This window comes from Brachyhypopomus gauderio, chromosome 20, assembly GCF_052324685.1.
Source record: "Brachyhypopomus gauderio isolate BG-103 chromosome 20, BGAUD_0.2, whole genome shotgun sequence".
Lineage (NCBI taxonomy): Eukaryota > Metazoa > Chordata > Actinopteri > Gymnotiformes > Hypopomidae > Brachyhypopomus > Brachyhypopomus gauderio.
In genome coordinates this window covers 5,920,253-5,945,508 of record NC_135230.1, presented here as the reverse complement: position 1 = coordinate 5,945,508, position 25,256 = coordinate 5,920,253, and the positions used below count along the sequence as shown (strand labels likewise).

At 39.8% G+C, this 25,256-nt stretch overlaps 2 protein-coding genes across 3 annotated transcripts; both read left to right on the top strand.

Annotated features, from left to right (window-relative positions):
- The first annotated feature begins 2,354 nt into the window (after nt 1-2,354).
- ubn1 (ubinuclein 1) lies at nt 2,355-13,343 on the top strand. Of its 2 annotated transcripts, XM_076983235.1 has the most exons (18): nt 2,355-2,974; nt 3,074-3,319; nt 3,455-3,553; nt 4,055-4,153; nt 4,535-4,672; nt 5,526-5,611; nt 5,902-6,346; nt 6,879-6,949; nt 7,108-7,237; nt 8,241-8,359; nt 8,493-8,609; nt 8,822-8,965; nt 9,968-10,018; nt 10,134-10,170; nt 10,506-11,075; nt 11,405-11,639; nt 11,876-11,998; nt 12,440-13,343. In XM_076983235.1, exons 1-18 carry the CDS (start codon nt 2,963-2,965, stop codon nt 12,490-12,492), a joined length of 2,775 nt encoding a protein of 924 aa, XP_076839350.1. In that variant the 5' UTR covers nt 2,355-2,962; the 3' UTR covers nt 12,493-13,343. The 2 variants fall into 2 exon arrangements, with proteins under 2 accessions (XP_076839350.1, XP_076839351.1); XM_076983236.1 differs by lacking the exon at nt 11,876-11,998.
- A 3,965-nt stretch (nt 13,344-17,308) lies between these two features.
- LOC143484437 (protein disulfide-isomerase) lies at nt 17,309-22,162 on the top strand. The gene is made up of 11 exons (XM_076983147.1): nt 17,309-17,662; nt 18,232-18,438; nt 19,559-19,692; nt 19,772-19,909; nt 20,108-20,215; nt 20,315-20,440; nt 20,710-20,907; nt 20,991-21,111; nt 21,363-21,544; nt 21,713-21,802; nt 22,010-22,162. Exons 1-11 carry the CDS (start codon nt 17,500-17,502, stop codon nt 22,070-22,072), a joined length of 1,530 nt encoding a protein of 509 aa, XP_076839262.1. The 5' UTR covers nt 17,309-17,499; the 3' UTR covers nt 22,073-22,162.
- The last annotated feature ends 3,094 nt before the right edge of the window (nt 22,163-25,256 follow it).

The following is a 25,256-nucleotide window of genomic DNA, read 5'->3' as shown; positions in this document are numbered from 1 at the left end:
ACAAAACAGTGAAATACAGTAAGGGCAACAATTGTGGACCATGTTTTACATGTAAGTAATGGTCTCACAATGGCTGAAGCTGGTTGCTGGGTGCAGCCGAATATTGGAAGATCAACTGTGTCTTCAATCGTTCAAACATTTCATAGAGAAAACATGTATGTAAATCAGAAATGTGCGCTCTGCTGTAATGCTGCACATTGACATACTTTCTGACATGTTATTCTTTTTTTTTTTTTTTTGCATTCTTATACCATATAGGATATCAAGACTAGCTCATAGTGGTAGCAGAGGTTCCATTTTCACACAGCAAGAGGAGGCTGTATGTGCTCAGGTTGTTTTGAATGTGTAGAATAAGTTTCTAATTTTGCAGTTTTTCCAGTCAGTTGTCTGTCTTTTCTGAATTTCAGTCAGTGTTTTTGTCAACAAATTGCAGTGCGAACAATACCGTCAAACAATATTGCTGTAAAAATTTGATTCCAGTTCAGTGTCTTGCTATCAGTCTCCCACATACAGTCATGTGTAACTTTGTGTTCCATGTAAGTTTGTATGTGTGTAACATGTATTTGATATACCACAGAATTCTTCTTGAAATCAAAAGCATAGCTAGTTTCCATCAGAATATACAGTCTGCACTGACTGTGACTTATAGTTGCACTGACAACATGACTAAGTATTTTGACTGCCTTGTTCATAGGCAATGACACACAGACTAGATATTCTGATGGCACTGACAAATTGACTGACCTAAATATTTGATTTTGGGTCAAAAACAAAGAATTTTGAGTGAAGTATCTGCTTTTGCAGGTATTTCATTGAGTTTTGCTGTTTGCACCAACTGTTTTGAGAAATGCACTAGTTGTGATGCCAATGTAAAGCATGATGTGAGAAATGAACCAAACCGACTGGGAAAAACTATAATTCAACAAACTTTTTTGTTTTTCTCCAGGCATGTAAAATTAAATCTCACTCACACACTCACTCAGACACTCGCTCTCTCACTCACTCATTCACTCACTCACACACACACTCAGTCAGACACTCGCTCTCTCACTCACTCATTCACTCACTCACACACACACTCAGTCACTCACTCAATCATTCATTCACTCACTCACTCACTCACTCACTCACTCACTCACTCACTCACTCACTCACTCACACTAGCTCACTCATTCACACATTCACTCACTCACACTAGCTCACTCACACTAATTCACTCATTCACTCACTCACTCATTCACACACTCACTCATTCACTCACTCACACACATGGGCGTGGTAGTGGGGGGGGAAAGTGGACCTGACTACCCAAGGCCCGAGTAGGGAGAGGGGCCCATTTTGCTCATGTGCCTCGTTTACTGGCATTTATAGGGGCCCACTGACATTGAGAGTGTACAGGGCACAGAATTTGCTGCAACGATCCTGCTCACACACTCACTCACACACACACTCTCAAAACTTTTGCGCTAACAGCAAAAACACTTACCGCGTTTGCGGTTGTTTCTTGCAGTGGACTCTGCTGCCCTCTGTTGAAAGAATATGTAGCATACACCCTTACTGAAAACATACCAGGACATCAAACACCCAAACCATTCACTCCAAGCTATCCACTAGCAATTTGCCAAATATATTAGCAGTTGTTGGCTTTAGTTATTGCTTATATTGGAAATGATCCCAACATTGTTTGAGATCTCATCCTTGATTATAATACGGAGTATGGAAATGATGGAAATTGAAACTCAGTCTCAGTCTTTTTCAACATATAGAATGTAGTGAAGTAGACTACACAAGGTTTGCAGAGAAACGGAACGCCCTTCATCGGCTGTGCAACCAAAGTGGAAAAATGCTTTTGAATAGGTGGTGGATCTTATATTAATATTAGTAATAAACATTAATAATTGCTATTAAATACTTTTTTTTTTTTTTTTTTTTAGAAAAGTAGATGTTTAAAAGATAATACTAACGTTGACAATAAATAATAAAAGATAATAAAAACGTTGCCATTGGAAAACACAACCCCCTTTTGGTCTGAATGTGTCCAACAAAACAGAAATTCTTCAATGAAAAGCTAGTAATATTTTTTGTAACTAATACAGCATGATAACTCCGGCGGTAATGGATGAGGATGAATAGGTGATAACTTATCCATTTGTGATGGTAATTTTAGTAGTTTTGTTAAAATAAATAATTACATCCAGCACATATAGGGCACGAAAGGATCGATCACACATCCATCCTCAAGCTGTACTGTAGGAGTTGTTCGCGTATTTCACAGTATTCATATATTTAAAGGTGAATCACACGTTTTAGTTAGGTTCGTTTCTGTCAGCAAGTTAGGTTACATGAACAAAACTAGATCGTTTGGCAGACTGTGACGTTAGGATGGTGATGTACGTCCAGTAAACAAGATATATAATTAGAGAACGTAATTATGTGTAATATATATTTATTGTAGGCCGTTTATTGCATTAATAATGAGGAGGGGCGCGGGCTGATGACGAGACGGGATGCTGTGATTTTGGGGAAGGATGCGGGTCCAGACACTCTTATGGGATTTTGATATTCCTCTAAACGGTCGTTTCAAAGCTTGTGTACCGTGTGTTCGCTATAAACCAGTCGACGTTTTTGGTCATTTTGCGTGTGAAAAAAAACACACATTCTCCACGTCGCTGCCTGTTTGCGAGCCGGCGTGGTGATGGTTGTCTCAGATGGTGCTGTGAGTGAGAAATAAGGCCGTAGGACACGCCGCCACAGAGACGTTACCGGGGCTTGGGAAACGATGCCGTCCGAGAGGCAGCTAGTAATTCAACGAGTCTACGCGGTTCGTCTCCTGTGATTTCAGAAAAACAGGCATGCGTCGAGTGGGAGCAGAGCTAGTTTTGGGAGGATTAAGGTCTGATTAATTCTGCGTGTCCTTATTTGCTCGCCGTGCCTCTGTCACCTACTTAATTGCTCTCGGAAAATGCTGCAACATGTATGTATCTAACTTCCTTTTTATGGCGGATGAAGTGACATCTTGGCTGGTTTTTATTGGCTTTTCAAATAACTTAACTGGGCGCACCTGTTCGTGGAGGAGCGAGGACGGGCGCCGACGTGTGCGATGGCTGCGCCGCGGAGAATCCAGCTTACGACTCTCTCCAGCGAGGCCACCCTCCCTCCTGTCTGCCATGCCCATCAAGTCCTGCCCAGCCCGGACACAGGCGCTGCTGAACCGCCGCGGTCTTGTCCTGCGGGCTCGGACAGAATCGAGCTGGTTCTCTTCGAGCCCGATGAGCGACGCTGCCCGGAATTTTACTACCCTGAACTAGTCAAAGTGAAGGTACAGCACCTGTACATTTGCGACCATCCACGCCAGCAGTTTGCACGTCCAAATATCACGCGAAAATGCATTGAAGAAATTCAAATTTAGCCACACTAGTTGGAGTCAAACAACTATTTTCTTTGCATTTTAAAGGTCACGGCTGAATCCAGCCTCAGGGCAGTGGATGAGGTGGTAAATCACAGGGAGAGAGACGAGCTGGAGGCCCTAGCTAGAAGGTTTGAGGCGAAATACGTGAGTAATGCAATTCCACTAATAACCCATATAAAGGAACAAAATGGAGAATCGCGAGTTGGTTTAGTTGGTTAAATACAGTGCATCTTCAAATAGGACAGCTGTTAAAAACCAAAACCATTATAAACTCCCAAGAACCAGTTTGAGGGAGAAAGTCTTGTTTACAAATATATAGACTCTAGTTACTATGAATTGGGAAGATTCATAAGCATCTTTAATAAATAATTTCTACAGTTTCTCTTTAAGCTATGTTTTATTGCACAAGTTCACTTTATTTCCCTAAAGCAGAGTCATTAGTGGACTCTGGCAGTTAGCTAAACCATTATCTATGTTTATGGTTGTATATATGATTATGAACTTTCCATTTCAAACTGTTAAAAGAAGCAACTTAAAACAAAAAGGCCTTTAAAATCATCAAATGAGATGAGCTAGCCTGTTTAATGTTTGTATTTTATTTTTCTCAATAGTTCTTAAACAAATACAACTTTTCTTTGTTTTTAGGGTAAACCTCCTACCCGGCGAAAAGACAGATGGCAGGACTTAGTGGATATGGGCTATGGGTATGACGAAACGGACTCATTTATTGACAACTCTGAGGCAGTGAGTGCCAGTCATACCCTTCTGTTTCACTTCCATTAAGTGTGTGAACTGATTTGGTACATGCACCAGTACACTTTCTACATGGTAATTTGGTCTCCCCTAATCAGATTTCAATGTAAACATGATTGGCTTCCTTAGGTACGTGTGAATGTGCTGGTTCATGTTTGTGTACGTGTTTAAAAACTTGACTATACTCTCAAGCGTGTTAAAAACATTGTCACAGAAGTGCTTTTCAGACAGCTTGTATTTTTAGTTTCTTGTCAGCAGAAAACTGAGAAAGAACTAACTAACTAACATCATCTTAGAACGTGGGCAGTTTTCAGAGAGGCCATTGACGTGCAATAACTCTCTCTTATTTTTGTGTGCCAATTATTGTTCAAGTATGATGAGCTGGTTCCAGCCTCTCTTTCAACCAAGTATGGAGGATTTTACATCAATTCTGGGATTCTACACTTCCGCCAGGCTTTTGATGACTGTGAAGACAATGAGACCGATGACTTTGAGAGTGTTGAGTCTAAGGTATGTAGGCATTCATAGCTCTTTGCTGTATTTTAAAGGAATGTCGTAAATTTGTCACTGATTACTTTAAAAATCCTGAGAAATTGAGTATGTCCCAACGTGATATTTGATCTAGATAAAAATTCACTTAAAATGAATTTAAATGATTGTAGCATTAGCTTTCATTTATCAAATGTTGTTGGCAAAATGTCAATTTCCATTATTAATAGTTAAAAAGGGACTGGCTGCTGGAATAGTTCAATATTTTATTCTTATTATTATTAAGGAGTGTTTTTTTCAGGTTTTTAATTTTTATTTTTTAACTTTATAAATACTTGTAAAGTTAGCAAATTATTGAGGTGTCAGTGGGGGGGGGGCATTAAGTATGTTCTTTAAAGGCCCAGGAAACATGGTGTAGAATAGTATATATTATTGTGTGCTTCAGAAAGGTTTGAAAGGTGTGGGGTGAAGGATAGATGCAATGTAGCTGTATTGTGAAATGGTGCTTTTAAAAAGTGCAATTTACTGATTTAGAACTAACAAAGAGCAGAGGAGGCGTGGTCTAATATTCTAATTAGTGCCCCTGATTGCACTCAAGCGGAACACTGCCTACACTGTTCTAGAAAGTGAACATTGGAATTGTTCAACCATACATGTATGAGTGCTGATTTTGAGAATCATAGTCTACACTTTCTAGGTTGTATTACTTGCTAGTTGAGACTTTTCAAGCACAGGTTTTTAAAATTAATTTTTTATTATTTTATTTTTGCTTTCATTTTATTCTGTACATGGTTCATTTGCCTGTTGATCAGTTTAAGCTGCATTTGACGTATGAACTCTCCTGTGTAAGCAAAGGTTATTTTGTTTGTTAAAGAAACGGAAACTTAAAGAAGGTGAGAGCAAGACAAACAAGAAGAGAAAAGAGGATTTACAGCCAGAGGAAGAAAATGCAAAAAACAGGTTATTTTTCTAAAGATTTCAAATATTTCATAATCTATCTGTATAAATGAAGCTATGCATTTCTTGTTCATTATTGTGAAGTTCACGTATATGTTTCAGAAAACAAACTCAATTCTGTTTTTCATCTCCAATAGCACTATTGTCTTAGTAATAGTGCAGTTGTAGCACCATTGTCTTGGCTAGTGAGTTGATGAGTTCACCAGACCAGTGCCAAATGTGTGTTTACCAAGGTCTCCTTGGTAACATTACTTGAAGTTCCTATGCTCTTGGACTTGTTCTTTTGACTACAGCACTCTACCTGGCATACCAGCAGAAGAGAAGAAGAAGAAGAAGAAGAAGAGAAGTAACAGGGCTCAGAGTATTGAAGGCATGCTAAGGAAATTTCACAAGGAGAAGCTTCAGCAGTTGCAGGTGTTCAATGGAAAGGGCGGCGTAGGACTTCCTGTTCCAGCTGACTGGGCCCCTGCAATCCAGGAAGAAGCTACAGAAGAGAACCCCTCCGCAGATCCACTTTTGACGCTCATTGGTTCAGCCAGCGCAGATGAGCTCCTCCAAGCGGTCAAGGCTGTGGACCAGGACTTTGATCTTGATGGGTTTTTGACCGAGGAGCACAGCACTGCTTCTCCAGATCTGGAGAACCAAGAAGCTCCAGTGTTCCAGCCTGCCAAGGCTCCTCTTCCACTCCCTGAGGGACTGCCTCCTATGCTGGAGCTCTGCATCCAAGAACTTTGTCAGGTAATTATCGAGCGTAATTAATTTTGGCTCTATTGGAGAAGGTTTACATTTTCAACCTCTTTTTTTTGGGGGGGGGGGGGGGGGTAACTAATATTGATGTTCACATTGCAAGTTTGAAGATGCACATATGTAGGCTCCTTTTCCCCCCTTCCCTTCTTGCTTGAAAATAAGTGGTGTGTTCACATAGCTCTGAAAACTCTTAATTTTAAATCTCTCTGGCTCCTCTACTCCACCCACACATCTTTAATTAGATGTGGCAGTAATGGATGCAAAAAATAGCAGAAGTTTTGCATCCTGCACTTTGTCACTCTTTCACTCTTACCATAAACCTCCAGGGCCAACAATCTATGTGATGAAGGCAAATGCTGCCAATTCTTTTTGTTGTTGTTGTTGTAGTTGCTACCAAAATTTGTTGCGTTAATGATTTTGGGAAAAGCTGTGCCACTGCACAAATTTCGATGTGAAATGTCAATTCAGAAAGCTTAGACTAAGGCATGAGATATGAATGCAGCCTTAAAATTTGCTCCTATAGGCAACCAGAGAGATGGAAGGAGAGAAAAGGATGGGTGCTCTCGCTCCTGAAATAAACAACACTCTACTGCAGTAAGTCGCCACAATTTGTGTTATGAATGCAGCTAAAGGTTTGCGATGATTTCTTTTGTTCAGATCACTGTCCAGTTAATAAGTAAATCTTAACCAGCAGCATTCTGAATCTTAATTCTTGTTTCCCTTCTTTTTGTTCGTCTATTGCCACATTTTAGTGTGGAGATAAACTCCAAAGATCTGCCGGAGAAGATGCGTTCAAGAATCTTCTCCTACTTGGCGTCCCAGCTTTCCTGCAAGAAAAACACTCTGCTTAAGAGAGCTAAGAAACTCCATCTTCTTCACCTGGTCAGTAATCTACATTGCCACAACTCATTATCTTGCAGTGAAAATCATAGTAAAACTGCTTATATTTGTACACTGGAGCTCGGGGACCTCGTCTCACTCTTGGGAGTGTGCAGGTTTAATAACTAGCATTGTAGAGGATGGGAGGAATTAAATTAGCTCTGCAGAAAGCCCCTTTTAAATATGTTGCTAAGTAGTTTGTCTAGCGAAAGAATTTTTAAAAGTAATGAAAAGGAAGTCAAAACAAAAACAGAAAATAGCTGAAGAGGGAAAATTCTCAGGGGAAGATCATAAAATCATGGTATTACATGTTTATTTAAATATGAACTTTTAGGTTATGCTCTTTTAGTTTATTTCCCCCCTATATTAATTGGGTACACAAGTAATGAAGCATGTGTATCCACTATATCAGGAGTGGACAACCCACGGCTCCCCAGCAGGTCCGCGGGCTCACCTGCACAAATGGGGCGACACACTGCTACATTTTCGTGGTGCGCGGTTTGTTTACAAGCCTGGCAAGCCGCTAATACTTTTAAAACCGGCGTAGTGGAAGACACGCATTTGACTGTCTTCACAGTCCCACCCCCCCCCCCCACCCCCCCACACATGCATATGTGTGTACACCACAGTTTCACAAAACGTTTGTGGAAGTTCTAATTATTAATAACTGAATTCCATATAGTAAAGTTTGAAGAAAACCTGTTACCACTGTATCCAGTTCTCCCTGTAAACATAGCCTTTGTAATTTCTCATGGAAGTCGGGCCATGTGAGAAATATATATATATTGTGTGTGTGTGTGTGTGTGTGTGTGTGTGTGTGTGTGTGTGTGTGTGAATATATAAAAATGTCAGTTCCATGACCATCCTGATAATATGCACTCTGCTGAGGAAGGCCTATATTTCTAAATAGAATTTTATGTACGGTCATTTCTCGATGTTGTTTCTGGAATGTCCTTTATCAAGTGTACTTCATTTTGTATGTATACTACATCCTGACCATTTCCAGGATGATCAGCTGAGGGATCTCCTACTGAGACTAGAAGGGGCAGTTACGCTAACCATGCCAGAGCAGATTGACCGCTTCAATGGCAACTGCCAAGCACACTCGGAAGCCAGAGCTGCAAAGTATGTAGTTCTGCTGGTGAATAATGCACTCTTCTCATTGGCTACTGTCTCTCTCCCCCCCCCCCCCCAAACAGGACCAATACATGGTAGCTTTAATGTGTCAGTCCAGCCTGAAAAGTATGTTTTTTTTTAGACTCGAGGCTGAAAAAGAACAGAGGGCAGTAGATGGATCTGATGAAGAAGATGATGACAGGAGTGGAAAACGGATCTTTGGACCTCGCAAACGGTTCAGATGGACGGAGGAAATCAGGTTTGCCATTGTTGTTATTATTGTAGTAGTATTTACATATTGCATTGACGATGTATAGGGTCAAATATTAAACCAATTGGACTAATACTGACCACACAATGTACAACAATGTGCAATTGTTCTGGATGATTGGTTGGGTTATTTTGTGGGTATATTCTCCTAGCTCAGCTTCGTTGTACCGTGTCTGCGTTTGCAAACTGGTGTGCTTGCAGGGAGTTACTGGGTGAGGTGGTAAGGCTGAAGATGAGCAGCTATGACGTTGAAGCTGTCGCAGACCCCAGCCTGGAGGAATACCTGAGAACGTTCTTGGAAGCTCATGTAAAGCCACTGTGGCCTAAAGGATGGATGCAGTCCAGGTAATACTGTTTTCCCTCTGTGCTCCATGGACCCAGCTGAGTGACCTGTGTGTTTTTGGTGAACTAATGAAGCAAGTACAATTGCAAATGACATGCTGCAGAAATTGTGATTTAATTGGAATTTGAAAATTGGTTTACAGAATACACAGTAATTTTTCAGTGAATCCAAGGGATCCGGTGATGAAGTTTACAACTGATGTGATATAAAAATAAGATGATGGAAAAAAAGTTATTTATACAGTAGCAACATCCCAACACGAGCTAATTCATGAAAAGTGGGTTTTGAGCTCTGATTTTACAATGCTCCATATTAAGAGTGATGGGAACATGAGTGCTGAATGTCTCTGAAGTGACATCAAAGGCAGAACTAATCAAAGAACCAGTATAGTTCTATCATAGTATTTTTCGAAATTATATCGGTTTCACGGTATTTGACGTGTGAAGTTACATGACCTCACGATGCCACAGCGGAGCCACCGCAATTGCGTCCTTTTTGCCGTGCAGACCCAGTCGCGATGCGTCAAGTATAAGCGAGCTTTATGGGTGGTGCAGCAGATTGCTTGTTACCACCAGCCGCGACAACTTTTGCTCGACAGCATTTGCAGTAAGTGACTGTTTGAACCACGTCCGACCTCTAAAAACCTATGTACTTCCTGACAACAGACACGGCCCCTTATTTTGGCAAAGGTTCCTTTGGGGCATCATCTTTTACTTCAGTGTTTGGTAGAACTCCTGGTTCAGAACGTCCCTCGTTTTCAGCAAGCTAGATTTGCGCTCTGTTGCATGTGTGCTTAGCGGCGCAGCAATAAAAAGCGTCCCTTGAGAAACATTTAACGGCCGTGCTGCGTTCCGGACACGTTTAGGCCATTTAAACCTGTGTGGCCAGTATATCAAAAATTCTTATCATAACAAAAATAAACACCGGTTTTCGGTGCGAACCGGTATACCGCCCAGCACTAACTACACCACCAATGAAGTTCTTCACCATGTCCCTCACCACAGGATACTGCTCATCGAGACCCGCAGAGTGCATGGCCATATCACGGGTGTAGTGTAAGTATTATCCTAGATGTAGCGCATTTTTGTTGTGTGTTGGTTTCAAAAACAACCTGAGTGAACTGACGCTGTATTAATAATCACGATAGCCCTTCATTATTTTGTTACACAGGGCAAGGAAGAAATCCATGATTCCAAAATCTAAAAAGGTAAACGGATGGAATGTCTAAGTGACGCATCGGTAGCTTCATTTTACGTGTGACTTTGAAGATGGGGAATGCATCACTTGATCTAAAGCCAACCCGTACTATAGCTAGTATAGATTTTCCTTGTGGGGGGGAATGAAGCACAAGCAAGTACCGGTTGAACTAACACACACTACTCAACCCCAGAGTACAATTATGGTGACGGTTATTATGAATGACTGCATAAAATTAGTATAAAATGTGGGGCAGCCTGTTAGTTTCATCTATATATTATGTATAACTAACAACTCGGTGTGTTTGTATGGTATACACATGGATCTCCAATCTCTCATCCACAGGTTGGCCTTTCCTCTGAGAATACTGGAGAGGTCCAGGCCGTGTCATCAATGAAGGGGCCACTAGGTGGCACCCCAGCTCAGCGCAAGCGCCTTAGTCTGCCCTTGATTGCCCAACAAGCACCTCAGCACGCTGCCAATAAACCTCCACTACGTGCGCAAACGTCGGTTTTCTTTTCTCCTCCATTGGCCAAGCTGAGAGGGGAGGTAGGGAGATGCTCATTAGGTGGCCATCTGGTTTCCATCGAGGCTGAAAACCCTGATGTGGAAGGGGAGCTTGAAGGAACCGGGAAGACCGTAAGCAACCCCCCGATAGTCTCCACTGCAGAGCTTCCTGCAGCTAGCCCAGATGAGCGACCGTCCACAGACGGAGTGAGCTCGGCTGTGAAGATGCCGCCCGGCTGTGGCGTGGCTTCAGTTACAAGGCGACTTTCTACGAGCGAGAAGAAACCCCAAAAGCTGACGCTGGTATCTCCACCGGCTGCCGCTGAAGGAGACACGAATGCGGTCCAGGGCGTGGCGAGACTGCTCACGACAACTTCGTTTTGCAAAGCGCCAGTTTCCATGGCAGTAGTGAGTGTCTGTCTGAATATACATACATGAAAAGTAGCCATCTTGGTGTGGAGCTTTGCTTTTTAGATATTCACTCGGAGAACGAGTAAAAATATTGACCAGAAAATCCTACATATTTCACAAATGAAAATGAACAGAGGCTGTTGGTTCGTTTCAACACCGTTCTGAATTACCCTAAAGTGGGCGCAATGCTTAATGCACAAGTTTGTCAATATTGCATGTGTCTGTAATGAATCTATGCCAGTAGTGTGATGTTGGTATAAATGTATTGCTGCAGGCATCTCGTTTGCTTCTTGTGTGTGGTCATCCACACCTCTGTGTCTTCTCAGGCTGCCGTGGAGGGCTCTTGTGGGGATCCAGCCCTCCCCACGCCCTCGCTGTCCCTCCAGGACGCATCTCGCCCAAATGCTCCGCAGTCGGGGGCTTTGACCAACGTGGTCCCCCTGCATGCTTTGCCCTTCCCTGGGCTAGCTTACGCTGGCAAACCTGGCCACAGCCACAACTGCAAAGTCTCCATGCTGTCTGGGCCAGGGAATGGTTCTTTCCAGTATGGTCTCACACATGGTGAGTTGAGGGCCATGTGGTTGAGCTGGAACACTTGTTCTTTTATTTTTGCGTTTAATGATGGGACGTTAAGACCCCTCCCCGCCTTTTGAACATAAAATTATTACTGAATATACTTTTTAATATGTATATATTTAAATTAAAACCATGTACAAATATCGTGGTTGTTTGGCCACATCTCTGATGGTGCTGTCCATTTCTCATTTTTTCTCTCCTCTTCCCTCCTGCCCTCTCAGGTATTTACTCTGCCCTGTGTTCTAGTGTCCTGTATCCTCTCTCTGGTCCTGTCTCCTCCTCCTCTTCCTCCTCCTCCTCCTCATCTGCTCTTCATGCTTTGTCTCCTAGGACCCATCCTTTAGGTGAATCGTAGGCAACCTTTCACCTGCGTATGTGTAGTGACCTTCCGGCTGTTCACGGTTTCCTGTGACGTGGCGTGTAAATGACGCATGAACATATTCGTCATGTTTTGATGCTTGTTTTATTATATTTATTCAGCAGGATTCAGCAAACCCGATTGCTTTACTACTTAATCTGGACAAATTAGTGCGATTGAACAAGATTAGCTCAGTTGTAAGAGTAGATGTGTATTCCACATATAATCTACATCTCTGAAGTCTCTTAGCAGGATTCACTTGCAGACAAGTATGTGTTTGGTATTGTCTGCTTGCATGTGCATGACACATGGATGTGTAACTTTATTAACTACGATGACTTGGACAGTTTTATTTGTGGTAATTACTGATTACTAATGAACCAACATGCCCCAACGGTAACTGACTTCTTTTGTACTGACTTCACAGGTGGAAGCCAGATCCATGCAGAGGGACCCAATGGACAGAGAAAACTGCACTAATGGCTTGAATCAGAAAGAAGAAATGGATGAATGTTTGTTTGCCTGTAGTATTCCCACACAAATTAACAAGTTGGGTGAGGGTCAGCTTAAATATTAACATGTGCTTCTGTCTTAATTAAAACATTAATATTTAACAAACAGAAAAATATTACATCACACTGTTAGCAAACCTCAGTTAGAAAAGCTCCATGACTGACTAGCCAATTCAGTCTGAATTCAATTTGTGCATTGACAAATCAAGAAAGTGATATTGATGTCTTTAATAATAATATTAATAATAATAATTATTATTATTAGTGGACGTGGAAGACGGTCCTCTGCCTTATTGTGAAATCTGCACTTTAAGATGTCTGCTGTGATGTGGTTTATTTTTTTTGTTTTTTCCTCTGACCTATCTGAGGTATTTGGTGTGAACGAGAGATTGTTTCTCTTCACCCCACTGGCCATTTGCATGTCCTTGTTCACGTCACACTGATGCACGTTCTGCAGTGGTCATGTGATCTGAGTTTTCAATAAGTTGCCATTCCATTATTTTGAGCAACTTCGTGACATGGAGGAGGAGTTGTTTGAAAATGAACACGGGCAGCAAGTATGCTTTCTTTTCTGGAGATGGATTATAGGAACATATTGAATATAAATGATTTCTGGATGCATTTTTTTTCTCTTGTGAAAAACTAAAAATATATATTGAATGTATTCTCAGGGATTCTAAATGGTGGAGGGAGTAATGTTACATTAAGTACAAGCTCATGAGTTTTTGAACAAGGTACTGACAAGATGTTCCTCATCATTAAATTGAGCGAGCAAAGCTGATTATGATGGCTATGTTTATAAATAAAATGTGTGACCTATGGATGGTGTGATCTTTCTGCATCTCGACATTGCTGCTGTTTCAGTACATCACTTGTTGCATAGTGGAAGACGTTTGTATCTTACACTTATAGGTGACTTAAGGGTTATTTATGGCTCATGATTGACTCAATGTAGTGATGATTCAAGATGTTGAAAAGCAAAGTTTCTGGATTGCTGAGAGCCATTTGTACATCCAATGACTAACATTTCAGAATGGCTGCTGTTACAAGTTCATCCTGTTTGTACCGTATAAACATAATCAGCTGTTCATAAGTAATCTGGTTGTATTTCATCTATTGAATTTAATCAAATTTAGAAAATGTGTTCTGAAATCAGATAAGATTATGGAATCCAGTCTTTGTTTTAATTTGGATCAAACCTTTGGTAAGTGGTGTTCAAGATATTTTGGTAAGTCTACCTTTTTATCTAAAAAGGATCGTCTTGATAATGGTGAATTTCAGGAAAAAAATGAAGTAAAACATTAAAACCTTTAAAACAATCCCATGTTTTTAGTCTAGTCTTTGGCCAAAGCCACATTTGAATCACATTAAGCTTCTGTCGTCTCCATCATGTACAGCTTCAATGATCTCAACACCAAATCAGCTGGTCAAATGCTTGTTTGCATTTTCTCACTAATGATTTATTGAGGACCATTATTTGCCCAGGAGCGTATTTTTGTTTTTATTCGGTTGTTGGTGACATGAGTGTGACTTTTTAAAGGAAATTGAAAAAGTACCTGATTACTGTACAGACTGTACTGATTTCTGGTTCTGCAAATAATCACTTAGTGACCCCATGCTGGTTATTCTACATTTTGTTCTTGTCTAGTATACTGATATATAGTTCAGTTTCTAGAGCACTGATAATCCAGATTTGGTCCTTTTGAAATGTCTGCATCAGGATCATAGCAATCCAATTCAATGATGCTTTGAAAAACTGTGTATTACCATTATGACGTTATCCTGGATTGTGCAGTGGAGAATATCCCTTAGTCTTCACACCCGTCATCCCTCCCTTGGGTGACCTGCAGACCACAATCTCTGGAAGTGACTCTTCTTTCACAGATTTAAGGAACCCTCCTTATCAGATCTAGGGGCTTGGTATGAGGAAGTATGTCATCTACCAGAACAGATGGTCCCTGTTTATGGTCTTGCTTGTTTACCATAACACATTAGTAACCATAAACTATTCATGTGGAAGTCTCAAACAGACCTATATCCAAGAATGTCAAAATTTTCAAAATTCTTAAAGTTCCCTATTCCAAGATAGACACTGGATCCTAACCCATCCCGGATGAAGCAACTCTTCATGACCAATCTAGAGATTGAGATTCTCACAAAGCATCAGAAAGGAGAAATGGGTAAAATTCTCTTTATCACTGATGAAGATTATAGGACCATCGGGTCTTCGAACCACAGTTCAATTCAGCCTCTGCCACCAGGAATCTGGAAACGACTACTAACATGTCCAATCTGTCCATGTCCAATCTGTAGTCACATTTTCAAAACTCTAAACACAGTGAACACAACATCAGTCTTCAGTGGCTATACAATTAGTACAATTCATGTTGTTTTTGCACAAAATGCAGTCATTTTACATGTTTCTATAATGCTTACATTTTCTATACACACAAGGTTATCCAATAACAAAATTCTGGATCATTTTTGTCTTATTTACAAATGCTTGCACACAGCATGTCAAAAATGAAAACCTAAGGTTCAAAACCTTAAATATTGTATAAAATGCAAAGTTCTGCAAAAACAAAGGCAGCTGAAAAGCTATTACTGTAATACAAATTTGTTTGTACATAAGGACACAGTGACGACACAACATAAGTGCAACACAAAGTGTGAACAGACAGTACAACACAATACAGTACACTAGACAGAGTGCAAACAGACACTTCACTAGACAGAGAAGTGTAAGTGTTTGGTTAGTGCAGATTATGCCGTGTGCAATACACAATTTATGTGCAAAGGGAGTCCCTGCCACAGTGAGGTAGTGTGTTTAGTGCAAATGCTGTTTACTGTTTCTGTATTGCCATCAAATGTTAGTTTTTTGACAGTGGTTATGCAGCGATTGACTATGTTCATCTCGAATAGAGAATCTGTGCTAGTGTTTGAAAGAATGATTGGATATTGAACCAGGTTTGCTGGTTGGTATATAAAGAGAAAACTTTGTTTGCGTTGTGAACTGCAGAGTTGGTATTTAGTTAAGAAAATGCGCTTTTGAACAGGATATTAACTATTTGGCTATTTGTATGAGTTAAATGTGTTGCTGTGTTTAGAGTTTTGAAAATGTATCACAAGTATTGGGAAATGCATGTTAGCAGTTGTAAAACACTGTAAATGAACTGATTCAATCCCATATCTGTGATGTAGGAACATTACGTACCCTGTGTCTGTGTTTGATGTATGCCCATGGTTTGTCATGTGTTTTATATTATTCTTAATTTCTATAATCCCATGTTTTAATGTGTGCTATATGTTCCGTAAGGTAAATGACAAATAAAGCCCATAAATCGTAGTTAAATACTATTAGCTTGAACTCTCCAAGAACATTCAAGTCATAGCCTCTATGACTGCAGGGTGTCCATAAACAACTGCCTGATTTCTGAAGTGGTACATTAGACATTCAATATTAATATATTGTTATGCTTGCTGTAATTATAGATGAGCAAATATCAACTCAATTTTATTAACACTTAAATGCTATTATCCTTAAAGACTACTAATACTGAATAAGTAGTCCCCTAGCTATGTATTTAGATAGAAACTAAGTTGTGTTCAATGGGAGTTTTAAACCAGTTTTTAAGCCTTAGTTTCTGTCTAAATACCTAGCAAGCTAGTCACATTTAAAGAGCATTTAGCTCTTTACTCATGATATTAGCAGCAACTACCTACTGATAAGCGGTTTCATCACAGGTAAATGATGCAGTATGTTTAAAAACGATTAGAGTGTTATTCCTTCGTCTTTCCAGGTTATGCTTTGTCTAATTTGTCTATTCTGCAAGATGATTTCAATTTGATGAAAATATTTGTGCCAGTTGGGAAAGATGAATTCTACAGACAGCAGTTTGTGAACTCATTCATTGGAGGAAGCCCTTTGCACCATGTATTAAAATGTATCTTGAAATCACTCTTATCTGAATAGGGACATGATGTTTAAATGCAAAATGCAAACACACAGCATGCATTTGGAATGTGATTAGAGTGTGATTAGACTGTGACAGGAACTGTAACAGAACCAGCCAAGATTAAATAAAGTCCTTTCAGTGTATTCACCATAAGGAAAAATTATCGTCGTGTGAGAGTAGAAAACATCATCATCGTCTTATTCCTTCCACATATTCCTAGTGTTTGGGTTATAATGATCTGGAACATGGGTTGAAGTCATCTTTTGTTTTCAAACTTCAATACATCCACCTTTAAGAAAATAATGACGTTTAAACAGATCATATATTTTTTTTGTTTTGCTGAGCCTGATTGAGTCCATAGTCTTGTGTTTCTATCTTTGATTCTTGGTTCCTCTAGAGGTTCTTGGTTCAACCCGTTCTACCTCATGCTCTAGGTATGATTTTTCTTGCCACGTACGAACGTAAGTTGTTGAGCGGGGGGGTCGAATGTAAGTTGTTTGTTGAGCGGGGGGTGGCGTGTAACGATTGTTGAGCGGCCGAGGGGGTGCCATGTTGTGATTGCTGTAAAATAAATGGGTCTTATTATTTACATTGAGGGGGCGGGACACCTCGCCTGAGGGGGCGACGCCCCCATTCGCCCCCCCGTGGCGCCGGCCCTGCTTTCCAGTCTTTTTTTCCCACATGTAAGACATTTTCTACAGGAACTACAGAATCTAATGCTCTAAAACTATAGATCTCTCCAGGCAGTATGTAAACACAATCACACTAGTCCAAAAGAAAAAGGGGAAAAAAAAAATCAAAGCTGAGGTATTTTTCTCCATAAGGTCACCCTCACCCTCTGTACTAGTGCCACGATATCTACTTATCCCAGCCCTCCTATTGGCTGTGAGCAGTCCATTACCAAAGTACACAGAGATATCAGTTATTACAGGGAGTCATTAAACATGCCGCCTTCTACCACAGAGCCCTTGCACAGTAAAGTTCACTAGGCCTGTGAGATCAGTCAGACACAAGACAGAATGAAGGCCGTGTGTGTTGGATTCCTGCTAACTACATGGGTGTGTGGAGCACTGTCCGAAAATGACACGGAGCCAATCACAGAGGATAAAAACGTGCTGGTGCTGACCAAAGGCAACTTCGACCAAGCGCTTGTGCAACATAATCAGTTGCTGGTGCACTTTTGTGAGTATGTGTGTCGAGTTCTGTGTGTCCTTCATAGAGCCGTGACACATGTATGAAACATGTACATCTAACAAAGTGATGAATACTTTTTGTGTTGCAGCTTGAAGGTAGGTCAATGATAACATTGATTATTTCATTTAATCAAATAAAGTAACTGATTAACTAATACTATAATAGTGTTAATCCTGCTGATATGTTTGGCTATCTGACCAAGCACTGCTCGTGAAGAGTTCTGAGTTAGTATCGGATCGTAATGTTGTATTGGTAACCTTGGACAGAGTTTAGGGAATTGAAACAATTTTCATAAAAACCCAGGGAGATTTTGAAACAATGTTTAATTATTGCAAGCTGAACAGCTTTAGATACACCAAAGGTTACACCACTACATACACCAAGAGGTATAGAGAAAAGGTATAGAGGTGGCAAAAAATTATGAAATTTGGAGATATATATCAACAATTTTATCTCAAAACACAAGTTCCACCATTTACTTTTGAAGTTTCGGTGTGTGATGTTTCAGCTACTCTCTTCATGTACTAACCTGTGACTAATCTTTGCACTTTCTGAAGATGCTCCTCTGTCTGCTGAGTCCCTTGGTTCAGTACTGGAGTTTGCAGACGCAGCCGCTGACCTTAAAGAAAAAAAGTCAACTGTGAAACTCGGTCGCATCGACGTGTCCAAAGAGAAAGACCTTGCCAAGGAACTAAATGTCACCAGCGTTCCATCTTTACAATTATACCTATCTGGAGACAAATATAACCCTGTTAAATGTCCAAGTAGGTTAACAGTACATTTGTACTCACTTTTTAACTTTGTGATCAGCTACTATTTTGATTGTATAACATGTAGAATCTAAGGATTCTGAGGTCAGGGGTCACTGATTACTGATACAGGTATTTAGGAACCTTGAAAGCCCGAGGGTGACCACAGTCCTGAGGGCTCTCTGAGACATTGCATTCAACCCACGTCTTCACCATCAAATTTAAATTGGACAGCAATCAAAATCATAAAACCAGCTGTAGCTGTGAAGAACCCTGATGAAGGATGTGTGTAATGGAACCAGTAAGGATAATGCGTTTACAAGCTATGCAGACTCAAACGCTGAGAAGTGCGAGATTTATTCAAGGGCATTCCTTATTTGGCGACGTATAAATAGGCATTAGTCAAGTCCGTAAGTGAGTTTGAACATTAACATAACCGACACCTAAAGACATACTGAAACACAAAAGCACAAACCGTAGCAAGACACAGAATATAACGCAAACACAATAGCGAACAGAGCTGCATATAGAAAACAAGACCGAACATAGGGTTTAAATACAAGAGACTAAACACGAAACACCTGATTATGATAACGAGGGGGCCGGGTTACAAAACACGAGGACTAGAATAGGCACATGGCTAACAAAACAAAACATACATGATTGACAGCAGGGGGCGGGGCTAGCCATGACACAAGCCAAGTCAATGTCCAGAGATTCCAAGTAAATAGAGAGAAAGACAGCTGGATGTTTCTTTTAAGGTCTAGTCTCCTGTCCTGTAGAATCTAGTTACGTATGAAGCATTGTGAAGCATTCGGATCTAGAGATATTCAGATCTAGAGATATTAAGTATGTAGAAGTTAGTTAGTTAGTTGCCTTCAATTTACCCACAATTCATAGAACACTCATGTTAAACTCTGTGACAATTTTCATTTAAAAAAAGACAGCAAGATTATATCTTTCTGTAATTTAAATATTTTGCTTGTTCATTTGATTTTGATTAGCACTAAAATTATATCTTGATATGTTTTTTGCCTTAATTATAAATGACAATAATTCTAGAAATTCTCTAAATGAAATATATTATTATCAACACAACCATCCTAATTTCACTAGTTAAAATGTTGTGCCCTAGTTCTGAAGACCTCCTCCTCTATCCTGACATGGTTAAGAAGAAGAGAAGGCCCCAGTGCTGACATCATCACTGATCTCAGCCAATTAGAGAGCTTTGTTGCAGAAGATGATGTGGTGGTTCTTGGATTATTTAAGGTGAGATCCCATGTTTATTTTTGATGCATCGTAGCTTTGACCATTTCCCAGATGTTGATCTTTGGGTTTGTGTGTATAGGATGTTGATAACGGTGTAGTGAAAGTATTTTACGAAGTGGCAGCTGATGTTGCAGACCTGCCGTTTGGAGTAACAGACAGCAAACAGATCTTCAGCAAGTACAACATAACTGATGAATCAGTCGTGCTTCTCAGAAAGGTAAGATAACGTGTGAACGTCTACCTTAACGATTTAAGCTACTGAGTGAAAACCTTAAATAAGACCCAAACCTTAATAAGACCCATGTAATCCCCTTACTTCACAAGTGAATATGTATTTCATTTAGACAAAGATAACCAATGCAGTGGAGATCTGTGCCATATGTAACGTTGATGCTCATGTGTGATGGTGTCTTAGTCAAAAATTGCAGAAAAATTTGAGATCACAAGCCAAACTGTAAAAGAGGACGTCAGTCATTTCATCAGAATGTATGAGATGTCTCTGGTAACCGAATACAATGGCAAGGTAACTGTCCTCATGTGGCTTCTAAACAACATTGTAAACAGTTTCATTTCAAAAACTCTGGCTTCCTAACTCACAGCTTCTTTCTTTGCTTCGTCTCAGACATCAGCAAAGATCCTGAACTCTGTGGTGCAGAATCACTTGGTTCTATTTATTGATAAGGCTGAGAAAGGATTCGCACAAACATACCGTGACTTCAAAAGCACTGCCAAGCAGTTCAGAGGCATGGTGAGTTCTGTCATGCTTCTAGGTGGACACTATACTGTAAATTAAGTACATAAACTAGGTATCAGTGTCTGAATATATCCAAAATGCAAAAACAGACAATACTTGCTTTATTGGACGTTTTACTAAGTAAAACTTACATTTGGTTTTAGGAAACTGCATATTTTATTAGTTTAACTGAGAATTTATTGATGTAGGTTTTATAACATCAACAAACAAGGCTATTTACTATTTGTAGTCTGTTTGATGTTGAAATTAAATTTTCGATGTAGGTTCTGTTTGTGCTGATCAACACAGGCGAGCCTCGGAACGGACGTATCATGGAGTATTTCCACGTGCGGAGGGAAGACGCACCACTTGTCCGCATGGTTAATTTGACAGACAGCCTCCAATATCAATTACCCTCCGACCACCTGGACAAACAAACTCTTGCAGACTTCTGCCAGACCTATTTACAGGGGAAAGCCAAGGTGAGTACAGTACGCACTATTCTAACTTTATATTATTTCATTGAGGTTGCCTTAAAAATATTCATATGCCTGTTTTTGTATAGCCAAGGCTGCAAAGTGAGCCGATCCCTGATGGCTGGGATAAGCAGCCAGTGAAGGAGCTGGTGGGGATGAACTTTGAGAAAGTTGCCTTCAACCCAGACAGAAACGTCCTCGTCCTCTTCTGTAGGTGCCTTTATTCATCTTGGTGAAGGCCAGAATGATGTATGAGAAATATCAATAGCGAAGATGGTTTCATAGCTGTACGCATAACAAAGTTGTTATTAATGTAACTACTCCACGTTCAAACATGTCAGCCAGCAGACCTTTGCTTAGTTACTCAATATTGCTCTCTTAATTTTAATTAACCATTCGAAGACCAACTTTAAATCAACCACATTATCCGTATTGAATGTATAATATCTGCTTTTGTCCAGATGCCCCTTGGTGTCAAGAGAGCAGGTTGCTGTTTCCTTTGTGGGAAGAACTTGCAGAACACTACAGTGACAGTGGAGATGTGGTAGTTGCCAGAATTGACATAACTGCAAATGATGTACATATTCGCATGACCGACAGATACCCATCCATCAAACTGTTTCCTGCAGTCTATGCTGAAAGGGTAAGAAATATTTGCATTAAACATAATATAAATGTATGCGTACTAAAATTAAATATAGTTAATAAATATCATTGTGTGCTATTGAACGTTAGTACTTGAAATGTAGCTTTGAATTAGGAGAGGCTTAGCAAGTCTGCAGGTCCACACTGCTGTGTTGTCCTGTCTTAGGTGGTGTCATACTCTGGCCAAAAGAAGCTGGACCCAATAGTTGAGTTTGTAAGAGCAGAAAGAAAGCGAGCCAAAGAGGACAAAGCCAAGGTGTGTCACACACACACACACACACACACACACACACACACACACACACACACACACACACACACTTACTAGTTTCTCTTTTGTACCCACTCACACACAAACGTAAACACACATGCACATTTCTCTTTTTTACCCTCTCTGTCACTCATACAATTGTATTTCATTTCATTTAATCTTATGCATTTGTGTGTGTCTGTTATCTTGTAGGAAGAAATCGAGAGGAAGAAATATGTGGATCAACAGAAAGCTATAGCCAAAGAAGAGCTATAAAGAACATATGCACTCACACACACGGTCACTTAAAAAAATGACCATCTAAGTCATATTTAATCTGGAAGTCCATGTAACCTAGAAGTCATAATGAATAGAAGATAAAACAAATAAATAATAAAAAATTACAAAGTGGTTAATATTATTTTACTTAGATGAAGAGATCTGTACAACAAAAGGGCTAACACAAAGTGATTAAACTCATGTTTCTCATAAACAGACTAAGCCTGCATATACAATTTCAGTTTGCATGCACAGAATGCAAAATGGTAGTTATAATTCCTCATGCATAGAATGTAGCTTAGTCTTGACAAAAGTAGAGAAATGACAAATGCTGAAAAATATGGGTGAAAAATCGTGCTATTATTATACGCTAACACCAGTGGACTGCTGGTTATTGTATCCTTAATCTGAATTATGTCACAGTTTTTTGCATTGGCGCACTTCATTCACTACATTCTCCATTTTCCCCTGAGACTGGCGTGATCCGCCTGTGACAGGTGAAGCATTGCATTTTATTATTTTTTTAACCAGATATCATTTTGCCATTGCACTTTTGTGAAACAAAAATCGAAATCTCATATGGTAATACATTTTTAATTTCTATCAGTACATTGTGCGTGTGTTACGCAGTGCAACTAATAACTGCTAAATATCAAACCCACATAGCAAAAATTGTCTGGCCCAGAGCCGACGTAAATATATGGTGAGAGATTAGTCTCAAAACTCCTTACACATGCGTAAATTATAATCCATAAATTACACATATATCACAAGTACATTTCACTGTTCAAAAATAAATCAATTTCAGTTTGTTTCAGAAACAGAAATTTGTACAAATACTGTTCAACTCACTAATTTCTAGTTTTTATATACACACACACCATAATTTGTATGTGAAACTGAACGCATTTCATTTACTTGCATATTTTTTAAAAGCTTAAGTCTTAAAGTTATTTATAAAATGGTGCATCTGCATTTGTGGATCACGTTTTTTGTTCATTTCCTCTCGTGTATTTTGGGTTTTGAGACTTTCCTTTCACATTTCTGCACCCGATCCACACACAAATGCACCATTCCATTCACAAAGGTGACAACTGTAAAGATAAAGAAATTTAAAGGCGAATAACTTAATGCATCAATTTAATGTTTTTCAGGGAGACTGTGGGAAAGCAGGAGTAAGGAGGCCTCAGTGGCCTTGAGGAGAACAGAAGGGGCCTATTCAGTGCAGGATGTGTAGCAAGCAGTTTTTAGATAACCAGGCACACAGGCTAGGAGAGAGGGGCAGGTGGGTTTTCATGGAGAGCAGCCAGGATTGGGGAGTTATCGAAACTTACCAAATCGAAACTTATGGACAGGAAGTATGAAAGAGAGGACATCTCCCAGGACGGGAGGCTTTTCACTTGGACACTGCTGGGATCCACTTGGGTTAGGTAGATTCTTAGGCAACTAGCACCAGTTTACTGAAGAGTTTGTACCACATATACTTTGAGTATATTGTATTCAATTATATTCCATATAAATCAATTTAAAAGAACTTTTGGTGTCAAGACTTTGCTTGGGCCACTCAGTCAAAACCGCCTTACAAGCAACCTAAACTAAGCAACCGCAAGGGGGCGCTGTTTAGTTAAACACGGTTTAGTTTAGTTTGTGATTGTGAATGGCAGTGCTCCTTGCTTACAGCTCTGTCTCCAGCAACCAGACACCCCAGGACATGACGTGGCAGGTCAACCTTCATCATATTTAAATGGAAATACTACAGTCAGTAAAAATATAAGTATCTGTAGTCGTTATGCAAAAAAACGTGTTTACATGTGAAAATTGTTTAACATGTTGATGAGCCTAATTTTAGCTAGGTTAACTCCATCGTTTAGGCTGCTAGCCATCACAGTGGAGCATAAAAAACAGTGCTTTAGTTCAGCAAATGTGTTCCATGGTCCACACGTGTATTGTACATTTGTGTTATTATAAAAAAAAGGTACACCCAATTATGAATTATTGGGATTTTCAGAAGACAGCATCACTGTTCTCAGTTGGACAGATCATATAAGGACAAATAAATTGAGAACCGCTACACTGTGGAACACTCCCTAACTATTAATGTTAATAGCTAACCATCTAGTTAGCCAATCTCACTCACTCACTTTGGTTAATTGACAGAAATTATTCTAATATGCTGCTAAAGTAGCCATTTTCTTCCTTTACCAAACACTACACTAGTTAACTAGCTAGCTGTGAATTAGAAAAATACTAGCTATATGTATGGACTCTGTTAATTAGCCTATGGTCCTAACTCACAACAATCAATTTACATGACGAATGTGTCAAATTAGCATGAAAAACAATGTAGCGTTTTCTCACTTACTCATCCGTCTTGCTGGTCCATAATGGCGATATTACTCGCTTCTACATGATCGGTCTTACACCATTCCGCCAAATCAACAGCGCCCCCTTGCGTCGGCTTGTTCGCTTGTTGCCATCTTTGTGAATGGAGTGTATAAATATGAAAGGAAAACCTCAAAACCCAAAATATGCGAGAGGAAATGAACGAAAATAAAACAATGTGATCCACAAATGCAGATGCACCATTTTAGAAATAAATTTAAACTTGGAGACTTAAGCTTTTAAAAAAATATGCAAGTGAATGAAATGTGTTTAGTTTCACATACAAATTGTGATGTAGGTCTATATATACACACTGGTGATGCAGGCAGTGGCCGAGCTAGACTTTTATCCTTGGGGTGGCCACATTTTAGGGGGTTATATTTTATGAATATTTAAGAAAAGCCTCAATTGCAATCAAAATCTGTAAATGTTATACTTTTCATATCAAGTACATCTTAAGCATGCAGGAGATCAGATTTGTGTATGAAATTTGCAGTTTATTAACAATGTACAAAATGTACAACATAGATCCACGCAAATACACAATTTTTTTTTAGGAAAAGCATCTATCAAATGTTGCCATCTCGGAATGAACATAGCTTATCAAGCAAGCATTAATACTTCTACCAGGTGCCAAGCTACACAATGCTCAGCTTAGTAGAGCATAATTCTTCTGTTGTGGCGAGATGCAGAAAAATGTTTCACATAGTCGTCAATGTTGAGGGCACGCGCCCTCCTTGACTCAACACTGAGAGTTCCAAGGTGACTTAAGCGGTCATCAGCCATTTTTGTCCTGAGG

Bases quoted from the DNA above. Each gene is read 5' to 3' on its own strand.
- ubn1 (XM_076983235.1), top strand. The intron at 4,154-4,534 runs GTGAGTGCCAGT...TTATTGTTCAAG, and splicing joins TTATTGACAACTCTGAGGCA to TATGATGAGCTGGTTCCAGC. The intron at 11,640-11,875 runs GTGAGTTGAGGG...CTGCCCTCTCAG, and splicing joins CCAGTATGGTCTCACACATG to GTATTTACTCTGCCCTGTGT.
- LOC143484437 (XM_076983147.1), top strand. From the start codon at position 17,500: ATGAAGGCCGTGTGTGTTGGATTCCTGCTAACTACATGGGTGTGTGGA. The intron at 19,693-19,771 runs GTGAGATCCCAT...TTGTGTGTATAG, and splicing joins TGGTTCTTGGATTATTTAAG to GATGTTGATAACGGTGTAGT. The intron at 20,441-20,709 runs GTGAGTTCTGTC...TTTTCGATGTAG, and splicing joins CCAAGCAGTTCAGAGGCATG to GTTCTGTTTGTGCTGATCAA.